General features: G+C 27.2%; 1 protein-coding gene across 4 annotated transcripts; it reads right to left on the bottom strand.

The window, feature by feature from the left end:
- Window positions 1–885: 885 nt before the first annotated feature.
- LOC105198146 lies at window positions 886–13,688 on the bottom strand. 4 transcript variants are annotated; one of them, XM_039459525.1, is made up of 11 exons: window positions 13,484–13,680; window positions 13,355–13,403; window positions 6,697–6,895; window positions 6,476–6,625; window positions 6,034–6,300; window positions 2,969–3,019; window positions 2,628–2,824; window positions 1,761–1,920; window positions 1,529–1,662; window positions 1,280–1,337; window positions 924–1,189 (listed from the first exon to the last, which is right to left on the bottom strand). In XM_039459525.1, exons 1-10 carry the CDS (start codon window positions 13,552–13,554, stop codon window positions 1,296–1,298), a joined length of 1,320 nt encoding a protein of 439 aa, XP_039315459.1. In that variant the 5' UTR covers window positions 13,555–13,680; the 3' UTR covers window positions 924–1,189; window positions 1,280–1,295. The 4 variants fall into 4 exon arrangements, with proteins under 4 accessions (XP_025995534.1, XP_011163098.1, XP_011163099.1 ...); XM_026139749.2 differs by lacking the exon at window positions 1,280–1,337 and having other exon boundaries at window positions 886–1,189; window positions 13,484–13,675; XM_011164796.3 differs by lacking the exons at window positions 1,280–1,337; window positions 13,355–13,403 and having other exon boundaries at window positions 886–1,189; window positions 13,484–13,688.
- Window positions 13,689–14,240: the final 552 nt, after the last annotated feature.

The following is a 14,240-nucleotide window of genomic DNA, read 5'->3' as shown; positions in this document are numbered from 1 at the left end:
TTTGCACTTCTGGAGCAAATCGCATTCGCATCGTGGTTGTATGTTGTATTACTATGGGTGCTTTCCAGCTACGACACAAGTCGACACTGTGTAACACAATGTCCAGTGTAAGACAACTAAAATTTTCTCTCTTACACTAATGTGTTACACAGTGTCGACTTATGTTGTAGCTGGAAAGCACCCTGTGTAAGGTATGTATATATATTGTATATATAAGTTATAATTATACAAAATAAGTAATTTTCCCCAACGGGGATGTTGGTTCACTAATTCCTACGGATAATATTAAAATATGTGATGTCTAAGAAAATTTGATTTTCTGTAACGTTTATTGCTATTTTAAATACAAAAATCTTACATTTCTAACATTATTAAATTATTTCATTTCTTCTACTAAATACTCGATTATTTTATATATAATGAATCACAGATATTTTAAAAGCTTAGAACCAAAATACATTTAATAAATTAATTTATATTTGAAATATTATCAAAATTACAACATCAATTATTTCTCGATTTATCAAATTCGTGAGAAAATTATCGTAAATCAATATTCCAAGATTTATTTAAAAAAATAAAGTCTCAACTTTAATGTTTATATAATAAATATTTTTGAAGATGATTTATTACTTTATTTTGTTGAACGCAAAATATATGTTGACAAATTGAAATATATAAAGTAACTACTAAATTAATTACTATTTATTTGAAAAATGTAACTAGAAAAGTTACAGTTATAGATAAAAAAGAAGGAAATTACTGGAAAAAAGTAATTGTAATTGTAACTTTATTACAAATAACAAATTACTTCCCAAAATTAATGGCTATTTAAGTGTTAACGTAGCATAAAACTTGCGAGTATTGATATAAAAACTAATAATGGACATTCTTATTTATTATATTTAAATTTAGATATAAGATGCTTTGAACTATTTTTATTTTCTTTTTTTTTATAATTTTCGTATTATATACATTTAGCAGCTATAATATCGCGGAGTACAATATTATATCACATTGATTTTGGAAGATGATCGAAAAGTAATAAAAGGACGGTTTGTTATAAAGTTGAAAATTTTCATTCCTGCGTTAATTCTTGACTTGTGGAGGCGTTATCAGTCTCTTCCTTACAAAGTACTTCTGCGTACAAAAATTGAGATGTTTCTAATTCGTTGAATGAAGAATCCGTCTACAAAAAATATATTTATATTTTTAATTTTAAACTATATAGATAAGAAAATAGAATGTTTATTTTTATATGCAAAAAAACGTATACTACCATATTTCGTTAATAACTAGGGATGTAATAAATAGGAATCCAATAAAACCTTTATAAACTGTTACGAGAAAAATATAACAAAAAATATAAAAATTAAAAAATAGCACACTATATATATGACTTTTTTATAAAATTTTTTTCTATTAACTGTATTCCATTTAAACATTTGAAAACTACAAGATTTTCAAAATCTTTAGTAACGGTATGTAAAAATATCAACAGAAACTTACGTAATAGATTATATATTACCTTTTCATGTGTATTACTATCGTCAGGCAATGTCTTTTTAATTTCCCGGTCATACCGCATTTTGCTAAAGCGGAACCATTCGCTTGCTATATTTTCGAATTCGCATTCAGAGAGATCTTTGGCTTTTAATACATCTAATAAAATATTTAATAGTTAATATTACAAATAAAATTCTTATTAAATTTAAATAAAAATTTAGAATAAAAATACAAAATTTGTTAAAATAACTCACATTTCAGAATATTGATACATTTCAAATCGCACATACGATAATTGCTTCCGCGTCCACGCCAAGAACAAGCTTTGCCGAACTCATTTGTAAATAAACGGCTCATACAACGATGCACTAAATTTTTGCTGCCTTTTCCTTCAATATTTTTTAAAAATTGGATCTTAAAAGCATATAATTAAGTTAATTTAATAAACATGCTTCTGTGAGTGAATAGATAATAAGTGAAATATGATTCAACATGTTACTACTCTTTTCTTACAAAAATAATTTATCGTTTTTACATATAGACCATTTTTAGCCCATTTTAGCCCGTTCTGTCATTTTTATGCCCGTTTTACTCCCAAGTACATGTAGTCTATTGCGAAGAAACATGACATATACGAATATGCATATGAGTATTTTTGAGTAGATTGCCTGTTTTTAATACTCATTTTTTTAATGCATGACAACAACGCATTAGAATACGATTTTCTTTTACTCACAAAAGGAGGATCAAGTAAGATATCAGCAGAATTGGCTTAACTTGAAATATATTTTACTTACTCTCTATTAATTAATGGATAAGTGATACGACGTAATAATCAAATATACGCAAAAAATGTGCATCAAAAATTTCTAGTAATGCCTTTTTGATGCCAAAAATACTTATAAATATATGTTATTATTACTTGGATATACTCGTATGCAACTCGCTTTAATCACTCATTTTTGCGGAAATGTTTCTATTTGCAACTTAAACGGGATCATACTCATTTAGCCAAATGCACGTTTTTACTACTCAAAATAACTGTTCTCGCGGGTTAAAAATGGTAAAATATTTTTGTACATATTATGATAAATATTATTTATATTAAAAAATTAACTTACAAAATTCGTTTTTGTTTCAATATCATCCAAGGTTTCTTCAAATTTTTGAAGGTTTTCTATGGAATTGATGGGAAGTATGTCACTGAATATATCTGTAGGCTGTTCTATATTAACAACGTTTTTTTCTAAAGCTCTCAACCTTTGATCGATGCTTTTTACATAATTTAACGTCTGAATACAAATTGAGATCAGCTTTTCTGAAACAACATTAATTAAAATAACATATAAATTTATTCTTACCATGTTGCTTGCGATTAAGACTTACGCATAATACATTAGAATATTATATTCTCTTACAACGTGTACAATAAATAAAGATAAATGTAAAACAAGATTCTTACCAACATCGCCATCCATAGATAATGGAGAAGCAGTTGAAATAGAATTGAGATCTACAAAAAAAGTTATTGTATTAATTGAGACGTGCTACAGCAAAACATTGTAAGTGCCAAAATTAAGTAAATGTGTTTTGTTGTACTTATAATATGAATGTAAGCGCTGTTTTCTATTACATACTAATATCTGTAAAATGTGCTGCTGAGAAACAAGCAGAAAAAAGTTGCATTTTTTGCATTTTTATTTGGACTTACAGTGTTTTGAAATTTTAACTTAATTAATTATTTCAACGCAATTTTTTAAAATTAGAACTTCATTAAATTTTTAAAATTTATATATATTTTTGTAAGTATTATGATAAATGTTATTTATATTAAATAATTATTAATATGAGATTATTCATATCAATAATTTTTTGTAAAAATTTTTAAGCGATAAATTTAAAAATTTTCTTTCTACTAAAAAATTAAAAAATAGTATCTTTAATAAAAAAAACCCGATAAGCTAATATATAACGATAAAATAAAACTGTATTGTTTTGAATTAGGATTCTTAATCCAAGTTTCCCAATTGGGTATAAAGTATTAACAATAAAATAGTATATCGATTGTAATCTGTATTATTGATGCACTTTCAATCAGGTTATATGTGAAATACCGCATATAAGTGTATACGTTTTCCAATCGTTTCTGAAAGTAATCACTGGTAAAAAGTTTATAGAAAACAATGGAATAAAATCCTATCGTTTTGAATATAATGGAATCTAGTTCGCGAATTCACTAATATGAATCGTGTATGAACGAAAGAAATTATATAAGAATAAGAGTTTTGTGATAAGATTTCTATTGTAACATCAATATAGGTATTTCTATTCTAAAAATTCAGATAGAAATTTATGAAATTTCGTTATTTTTCATATATGTTTAGAGGTGTTTTACAGTTTGCGAAAAAATGATAGATTCTTATAAACTTTGTTTCTTATTTTACTGATGGAATGTCATTACTTAAGGAGTTTGTTCACCTTTATAAACTCGGTAAAAAAACTTTTCATACATAACTATATATAATTATATATCAAATATGTCCATATATATTAAAATATAATAATATAATAATATATAATTATATACAATTATGCATGATATTTATATATAATTGTATACAATTATATATAATCATACATTATGTATTACCCGCATAAGCGCCCGCGTCGAACGATGAGTTGTGTCGCCTTTGTCTACACGGCCGTAATTTGCTAATTTTATCCTCTTATAATTCAAAAAGTAAGCGTCGGACAAAATTTTCGACAAAATAGGAAAAATTGTCTGAGAATTTAGCTAAGAACACGTCTTTACAGAAACACATAGGTCGTTCTGAATCACCCTGTATAATAGTATATAAATTTTACATAAAAATCATGCATGATTATATATAATTATATATATTTTAATATATATGATATATAACTATATATATTTGATATATTTAATATATAACTATATATAATTAAATATAAAAAATTTTTCACTGGGAAAATGCTACGTATTGCGTAAAAATTTTATATTAAATTTTTTGCGACATAACAAATTCACAGTTACAATTTTACAGAATTTGTTTACACAGTTTGTGAGAAATCCAAAGTCAAAAATCATGATTTTTACATATATTCTTATGAGTAAGACAGATATATAGCAATGATGATTTATTTCGTTATAACTATAACGTAAATAATGTTATTATCTGAATAAAAGTTTTTTATTATAAACTATATACATCAACAAATAGTTGATAAAAACACAATTAATTTTCACTGCACGATTTTTGTATGACAACAGATAATAAATCAAGAAACTATTGCTGTCGTTTGTTAAAAGTGTTAGATTGTAATGAGATGTAACAACTTCGTTTTGTTTTACGCGTGATTTTATTACTAATACGTGCAATTTTCATCAACTCTCATACTTAACCTATTCTAAATCTGTTGATCTTTTTTCTTCCGAATGAAGAAAATAGATACCAAGCCAAATCTGTGTTTCTCAATGTTTAAGAGACTTAATATCTCCTGATAAATAAAGCAAATTAATTTATTTGCTAAAACTTTTAGTTCTACAATTCGACGATCTTCTGAGACAGACTCACCCGGTGGTACATTTTCACTATTAATTTTTTTTCTTCGTCCTGCTTCTTGTTGTTTGAGGCGTTTTTAATATTGTTATTTAGTGACAATTTTGCCTTTCCATCGTCTATACATTGAAATCATATACGTCTTCAAACTTTCGACTAGCAGCAACTATAATATTATGATACAACATCAAAGTTTAGTGCAATTAATTATTATAGAATGGTGATGTTGCCATATCTCACCATAGCTTTATATTCTAAATTACAAGTGATATATTACACAATTATACAAGCCGTTATTATTGATCCTTCTAATATCAAAAAATAATTATTATATATTCTAAAAATCAAATAAATGATAAAATATGTTATTATTGTAAACTTTTTTAAATATATTTGATTGGTAGTGGTTTCTATCTCATTCTTTCCTATGCTCAAATAGAGGAGTCGCTCCCCTTACCGCACGCCTCTCGCGAAAGATGAACAAACTCCTAGAGCTTAAATATCATATATATTAGTAACGATGCTTTTTGTATAATGAAATTACAATAAATTCTCATAAGTCTTTACATCCTAGAAATTTAGGTGGAAATTTATAAAATTTTGTTCGTATTGTTCATATACAGACATAAGTTTTTAAATTTGCTAAATAATGATAGAATCTTATGACAATTGCGCACATGGGGTGGAAATGACCAAGTTTCACGTCTTAATAAACCGCCTACAATTTGTATTATTATACTTTCGTGATGACTGATAGCCCTGTTAGAGAACGATACACGATTTACAATCACATAGAAATCCTATCAATTTTAATCATTTTTTTAAATCATATTTTTTTATCGAGAATTTACAACGTTTTGCTTTGCACGTCTCAACTATAAACATTTTATGTTAGTAATTTGTTAAAGATAACATTATTGAAAAGAAAATAATTTTAAGATCTTACTTTGTCCATTAATTTTCTTGGATTCATGAGCCAATGATTCATTAAGCTTATCCACTTGTGGAACAATTATCTGTGTTTGTAATTTAGCACATAAAGAACTGTTTGGTGCAGAGAAGTTTTTTTCGGCAGCAATTTGTGCAACTTTTTCAAACGAGGATTGCTCTTTAAGCAAGATGTTTTTGTCACATAAAGATTTTTTTTCAGACGAATCCTGACTTTTATGTATTTTTAATTTCTTCTGGGGAATCTGATTTTGTGAAGATGAATCTATAAAATGTAATAAAAATTAGTAAAGTATCAACAATTTGTTAAATTTTACACCAATTCATTGACAAAAACCAAATTATTGAAAGAAATAAAAAAAAAAGTATAATTTTTAAGAGAATTTTAATTTCTAGGTTCAATAAGAACAAAAAATAATTTGATCTTAAAGTTAAATTACCATCATCGTCATCCTCACTGTCATCACAAATATCATATATATCGTCAAATTTTTTTTTGTATATAATTCTTTTTCCACGCCCTCTGATTTCGTCACAAGAAATTGAGTAATTAGCATTTTCTGCTATTGTTCGTGCTTTTTCTAAAGTCTCTGTAAATATAAAATATTAATATTGAATAATTTATATTTAAAATAATTGCCACTTCTATGCATATGCTTACCACAGTGACATTCCACTCTAACATCAAAATATGACCAGTCAACCTCTGGTGGATAATTTTTTTTAATAAAGAAGTTAACATTCTTAGTTGGTGGCCATCTACATCGAGTAAAATCTTTTGTAAGCCACAAAGTCGGAATTTCGGAGTACGTTCCTTCTTTCAGAAATTGTATGACCACATACGGAAAGCTCATTTCGATCTGCAGTGCAATCGTATAATTATATAATAAATTACATAAAGAGCATAAATAATATAATAAATCTATTATATTAAATTGCAAAAATTCGTGTCTGATTATCAAATTTCCCGACAGGACAACATTTATTAAATTATATGATGAACTCTTACGTAAAAATTATAATTAGCAATTATGTATATGTTATAGTCAATTTGATTAATTCGGATATTATACATAATGGTTGGCCAATATGCATAATATCCGCTATTTTTGGGAAATTTGAATAATGAAAGCAAAACTATTAAAATTAATCAAAATAACCCATCATTATGTATAATGTCCACGGACAATGTGATTAATGGATTGAAAGACTGAAAATATAAAAAAAAGTATTTTGTTTTCCACCAATCTCAACTTGTTACTTATTGTTAGTACAACTTACCGTACATTTGAATACTTTTTATTTATTTGTTTTACTTATTTTTCTGTCATTATCTGAGAAGAAAAACTGTACAACGACAGAAATTATTTTATTTATGTTTAACATTTACATATCAATATTTTTCTGTAACTGAAATTTTTTGCTTTAATTGATAAATTAATGAGTCTACTATAAATATGAAAAATGGATATTTTATAAGATTAGCAAAAGTTCCTATACACAATTGAATTTAAGTATGAATATAAACTTGTGCATATATGTATACATGTATCTGTCAATTTTTACGTCACCAGTTTTAATATGTGATAGATTCAATTTAATAAGATAATGAATTTCACCAACAATGTACTTAATAAGGTAAATGAATGAGAAAAAGTTAAAAAATCATAATGGAATATAAGAAATGAAGAAGAATAAGTAATTCTACATACATAAAATTTAGTTTTTTAAGAATAAGATATTATTTAAATTTTACTGATCCTTTTTTATTAAATAAATTAGAAAATAAGGAAATTTTTATTTGTAAGAGAATAACAATTGCAAACTTTGAATAAAAAGAATAAAAACTCACTTTGTGTATTAAAAGATTAAAAAAATTTAAGGTACTAAATAGTAATATATAAATATTTTTTTTTAATGAAAAGTTTGATATATTTGCTTATTTTTACGTTAATAAAGCTTCAATTTATTCAAATAAAGTTTATGATAACTTAAAATTTTAATATATAAATAAAAAGAAAAAAATAAATCTTTAATAAATTAACAAAAAAGAATTAACAAAAAAATAAAAGAAATAAATTAAATAAAAATAAAAGTACTTAAAAATTTTCAGAATAATAAAATATGACAAATTAAATAAAAATAAAAATATTCAAAATGCTCAGAATAATGAAATATGACAGATACAAATGAACAAACCAACTACTTATTTAAACAAGATAAGTTATCATGACATTTTAAATAACATAACTTATTCTTATGTCTATAGCTACATTTATTAGACTAGCATTTTTTGTACAATTACACCTCCTGAATCCTTATCCTTCAAATAGAGAAAAGATTTCCTCACGTATTCTCGTAAGCTAACTTTTCTTGATGAGACCTCATCAGGATTAATGAATGATTCTGTACATATACAGAATTTATTTCTGGCATAGAATTTTGATAGCACACCATGTTCTGTTCCCAGCTCATAAAAATCATTATTTTTAGATAATATTACTGCTAGCAGATTTTTTTGGATCGCTTCTATCCCTATAAACATCTGATATATGTGATCTGATGGTTTCGCTGATATTTGGCTCAGGAAATTTGACACATGTTTTTTTCATTTTATTTTAGCTTGAATTTGTAAATTAAATTTTACCTTCTTTTGAATGTCAAGAATTTTGATTCTTTTTTCTTTAATTTCTCTAACTTCTTTCAATTTTTCCAAATAATCGCTAGTTTCTTCAGTTTGCTTTTTATTTTTATTTTTATCTTCTTCGTTTTGTTCATTATCATTATTTTTTCCTCACTGCTGTGATTTTCCTCGCTTTGCGCTTTATTTTCATCTTCATCTTTACTATCTCCAGATATATTTAAATCTGAAAGTATTTCTTCTAAATCTTCTTCAGACTTGACAAAATGTAGGACTTTTCTGGGCAAATTGAAAGTTTTAAGTCCTATCTTTACTGGTTGGCCAAACATAGCTTCATACGGACTACACTTTATACCTTCGTGATAGATTCTATTTTTCATAAATTGTACAAAATGCAAGCCATCACTCCAATGTATGGTTTTGTGTGTTTGAAGCCAAGTGCTAAGAATGTTCTTGATATCTTGATTGGCACGTTCAACGGATCCTTGACTTTGACTGTGACGCGGTTTTCCATAAACAATTTTTAATTCAGATCACATAGAACAAACTTTTTCAATAATTCTATTGAAAAATTCTCTTTTATTGTTACTTTGTAAGACACAAGGAGCTCCAAAAATTGTAAAAATATCCAATAACGCATATGCTATTTCCTCTGCAGTTTTCGTTCTCAGTGGTCGCAGTTGTACAAATTTGGTCAGATAATCCTGATACACAAGAATAAATTTAAATCCTTGATCTTCTTGACTTTGCATATCAATTAAGTCAACTTGACAGTGACTATTCATTGCACTGGAAATCATTGGTTTTACAACTAAACCTTTTTCAGGAAGTTTAGACTTTTTTTGACAAATTTCACATAAATTTAAATAAAGCATAGTTGCTTCTATTGTAACGTTTTTAAATTTTTTCTTAATTTCTTTTGTCATTCTATTTCTACCTCTGTGTCCAATAGAAAAATGTACGTCATGAATAATATCAAAAAGTTCTTCGTTAGTGACATAGTATTTTATAACTGAGTTATCGGATACTGGATATATAAGTTTCTCACTATCTCCAACTTTTATTAAATCAAAACGTTTCAATTTTTGATAATCATTTGGGATTTTCTTCTTGTCCTTTTAAGTTCTTTAATTTTAAGTTCTTTAATTTCATTTTTTAGCAGCACGTACTTCTCATTGGACAGATAGCCACGATTACCACCTTTATTTGAAATTAGTTCACAAAGTTTATCATTAAATTCTTTTTTCATTTTTTCACTTTTGGTCGACGTCATTCTTCATGTGAATATGTTATTCAAATTCCAGGTTGAGTCGTAACTAGTTAAAAAATTAAATAATAAAGTTAAAAAGTTATTAACTTTTATTCTATGTTAAAAATTTACTTTTTGAAGGAAATAAAATTATTGAAAAACATATTATTCTCATAGAGGAAGGAAGAAGGTTGTGGAATACCATTCTCTATTTTTGACAATAACTCAGTAAAATAAATATACACAACACATTCTAACAAACAAATCGACTTAATTGGATAGTGTCTAACAATGAACTCCCAGATAGCATTAAACATTGCAGTAATATTACAACAATGTTACAAAGTTACTGTAATATTACTGCAATGTTTTATGCTGTCTGGGCTTATTCATAGGGTGACCTGTCCGATGTAGTAATCGTGGCACAGAGACTCCTGCTCTTTGGGTCAAAGATCTGTGTTCAAATCCCACTGATTTAAACATCAGATTTTATTCGACCGCTACCTTTCGGAAAGCAATTTCGGAAAGCCGAGAGTATTTTGCCAAGAGAACCTCTGTAGATAAGGTCGATTGAAACGGCGTTATAGATCCCGTATATCTGTGTAAATTGTAAACACATAACAGAAATTCGTTGAGGGATCACTACATTTTTATAAGAGCTAAGAATTAGATGTGAGTTGAGTCAGTACTGGCTTCTGTCCTAAAATTAACTGAGAACATTATGGCTATTTCACATAAAAGTCAAATATTAAACACAAAAATACACAAAGTCGGAATGCAAAAGTTAAAATTTAGGATTACAAAGTCCAATCAGTTGCGTGAGCAATCCTGCAAAAATATTGTAATGGAACACGTCTGAACACACACGGCCCCATAAACGGAAAGTTTCTGTTTCTAAGGACTAGATGTAATGTATGATCTTCTGTCTGTAAGCAATACCATAAATCAATTTCGAGCGCTGTTGCGGCGAAATGTTGCGGTCACTTATGATAATCGACACGAATTTTTGCATTCATCTAATTTAAAAGAAAATCACTTATGCCGATATCCCATACAGCATAGAAGAAGCAACATTGCTGCAACGTTGCAGAAATACTGCAAAGACTTTTTTTGCAACATCTTCAGCAATGTTGCAGCAATATTTCAAAAATATATAAAATAACGGTCGGTATTATGTCAGTTTTAAAGCTTATTTTGTCAGGCGATCATTTCTGCTAATTTTACAAAAAGTTTAATTATTGCAAAATTCAAAACAATATTATAAAAACTGCTATATTATTTGCTAGAAGACACTTTCGAGTTTGTATTTACATTTCCAAAGTTTTATTTTTAGCTTTTGTTTAATAAAAAACAATTAAAAAATAAAGTAGTAGTATGTCAGAATTGGCGACTTTTTTCTGTATAATCAACAAATATAAACATATATTTTACTTGTTGTCTTCATAGACCTGTCAATAATTTATAGATTTAATAGTAAGTGCTCAATACTGCGGCAAAAATAATACAAGCAGTAAACCCCACTTCTGTGGGATCGCTAATGTTCCAACCGTTCTATATTATACGTTCGTAGTGAATGACAATCACCGCAGTACTTGGTATGAACAGAGATGGCATACAAAGGTACTATCAGTTTCAAAGGTACTATCTGTTTCTTGTGAGTGTTAAGAAAGTTATTGATAAATAAAGTTTCAATAACGATCTGTGAGACCACTATTACAATTTAAAAATTAATCCAATTGAGTCAGGAACGAAAACGTTCGTATACTAATAAAGGAGAACGTCCTCTGAAATTCCCGCATGATAACACCATACATTGCTCCTAACACAAAAGACTCTTTTAGTTGAGACGTCTTGCAGCACCAACAGATTTATCAAAATTATATCTTTTATTTCATGGCAGAGAATTTTACAACTACATTGTAGTAATATTGTAATCTTACATAATGTAATACAATGTTTTAGAAATACTATTAAAATACAGGTACAGATATGTTACATAATAATATTGTAGTAATATTATAAAGAAATTGTGAGAAAATAAACTAAGATTTTATATATAAATATTTGTATAAACGTATAAATTTTCAGATTCCTCAAATAATTTTATACAAGAGACTCAAATTTAAGCACAAATTTATCATGATTACTTACAATATTTTTAAAAATACTTGATAATAACAATCTTCGAAATTAAAGAAATTTTTCAAACTAAAATATAATTTAGTTTTATAATTTTGTTTTTACAGTAAAGTTTTAATATTATATTTTAATGTAATTCTAATACACTAAAAATAACATTGTTATTTAAATCACAAATAATTTATAAGACTTATATATGCACAGATACTAAAAGAAAATAATTATATAAATATAAATTTGCAATTGTGCTGTTAATAATATATTAAAATTTATACATTTTATATAATAGTACGTATCATTTACGTATTATAATAATACTTCATTCATAGTACATTGTAAATTTATTTATATAATTATATCCTTAATTTTTAGTATTTGTACATATATTCCATAGACTGTGTTAATTAGCTTCATTATTATATGACATTGTAAAGTATTACATATCCAGATAGCACAGAGAATTCAAAAAGATTAAAAAAAGAATTCAGGTTTATGTCAACAATACTGAGTTCATTTTGAAATGCAAAAGAATTTCTTTTTCTGAAAAAGAAAGAAAAAGTCAGGAAAAGAATTTTTTTTGCACTTCAAAATAAACTCAGTATTGGTGACATAAACCTGAATTCTTTTTGAATGCTGTGTGCTATCTGGGTATATATTATATTGTTATGTTGCTACAATCATGTATTGCAAAATTTTTAAGAGTGAACATTTTACTGTTGATGCAATTTTATTAACGTTTTTGTAATGTTGCTCTGAAATATTTTTGCAATATTCTTGAGTTCTATAAGATTATGTCGCTAATTTCTCTGCAATATATGTATCTTTTCTTTTCTTACTTCATCTTATTGATATTAAGGCATAATATTAGACAATAATAATATTAAATTCTTTTTTGTATTCGTTTCATATATGAATAACTAAAATATAAGTAACTAAAATAACCGAAAATAATTACTGCCTTTTTGACACATAGATATAAATTCTTAAATCTATTTTATAAGTCAATATAATAAAAGTATGCCATCATGTCTGATTTTGCTTGATAAATTATAGTATACAAATTGTATACATTATATATTCACATATATTTATGTATATAAATATTATATATAAATTAGATATTCACTATTGTTCTTAAAATGTTGATGTTGCGATATTTAATAAGGTTTTGTGTGCATTTCCAATGTTTTTATGTTATTTTTGTTACAATTTGCAATGATGTAACATTGTTGCAATATAACTTGCAAAAATATATCATTGCAAATTGCAATGTAATGGAAGATACTTTACTGTTACCAATAGGTTAGGTATGTTTCTCTCTGTGATGGATATGCTACAACTAAATTCGATAACCAAAAATGAGAAGAAATAAGAAAGTTCAAATGATATCGATAAAAGAATCAGAACTAATTTACTTACCAGCTAGAATTTTCAATATTGTAAATACTTTTCTTACACCTTTTACAATCTAATGTACTTTTAACAAACATATACACTAGGATCTACATAACGGTGCACTGGCCTGCATTGGTCTAGGGACTGTTGCTACTTGCTGGCAAGGGCGCATTTTCTTGCGCATGTCCGTGTGACTTGGTGTGACTTCAGGCAGAGAGGAACCTGAGAGGGGACAGGCTTCGAGTTTAGATGGAACCTTCTTTTGAAGCGCCTCTATGTTTCGTGAAAAATGGACATTGAACTACGTAGCCAATGTCCATTTTCCACGTCGGTAATGTCCACGTTTAGGTGGTTCTCAGCGGTGCTATGTCCATTTTTACGGTTCTCTTCTGTGCTATGTGCAGGAGTGAGAGATGCGTCAGTTGGATAAAGACGGATAATAGATCTCTGTCTGTCTTCTGTTTAGACCATCGGTTAGAGAGAGAAAGTATCGCGGTAGCAAACACGGAGCGAACGGCGATGTTATCTCTACGGATACTCTCCTCTCCACTCCCCTCACGGCTAACTCGTTTTCCGGTCAACGTTTTGGCCGTAAAATTCAGAAAGTCCTCTTCGGACGATTTCTGGGCAGGGACGTAGAAAGGCCAGAAAGCGCCTACTCTTTAAAAATGTTTTATATTTTGTTATATTTCTGTATATTGTGTTCTGAGAGCCCACAGAAGAGTTGTAACTTTTATCACGATGTATCGTATTGTTGAAGTGAAAAAGGTAAGACTTATAT

The sequence above is a fragment of the Solenopsis invicta genome, unplaced genomic scaffold (assembly GCF_016802725.1).
Source record: "Solenopsis invicta isolate M01_SB unplaced genomic scaffold, UNIL_Sinv_3.0 scaffold_67, whole genome shotgun sequence".
Lineage (NCBI taxonomy): Eukaryota > Metazoa > Arthropoda > Insecta > Hymenoptera > Formicidae > Solenopsis > Solenopsis invicta.
This window is presented reverse-complemented; position numbering and strand designations above follow the sequence as displayed.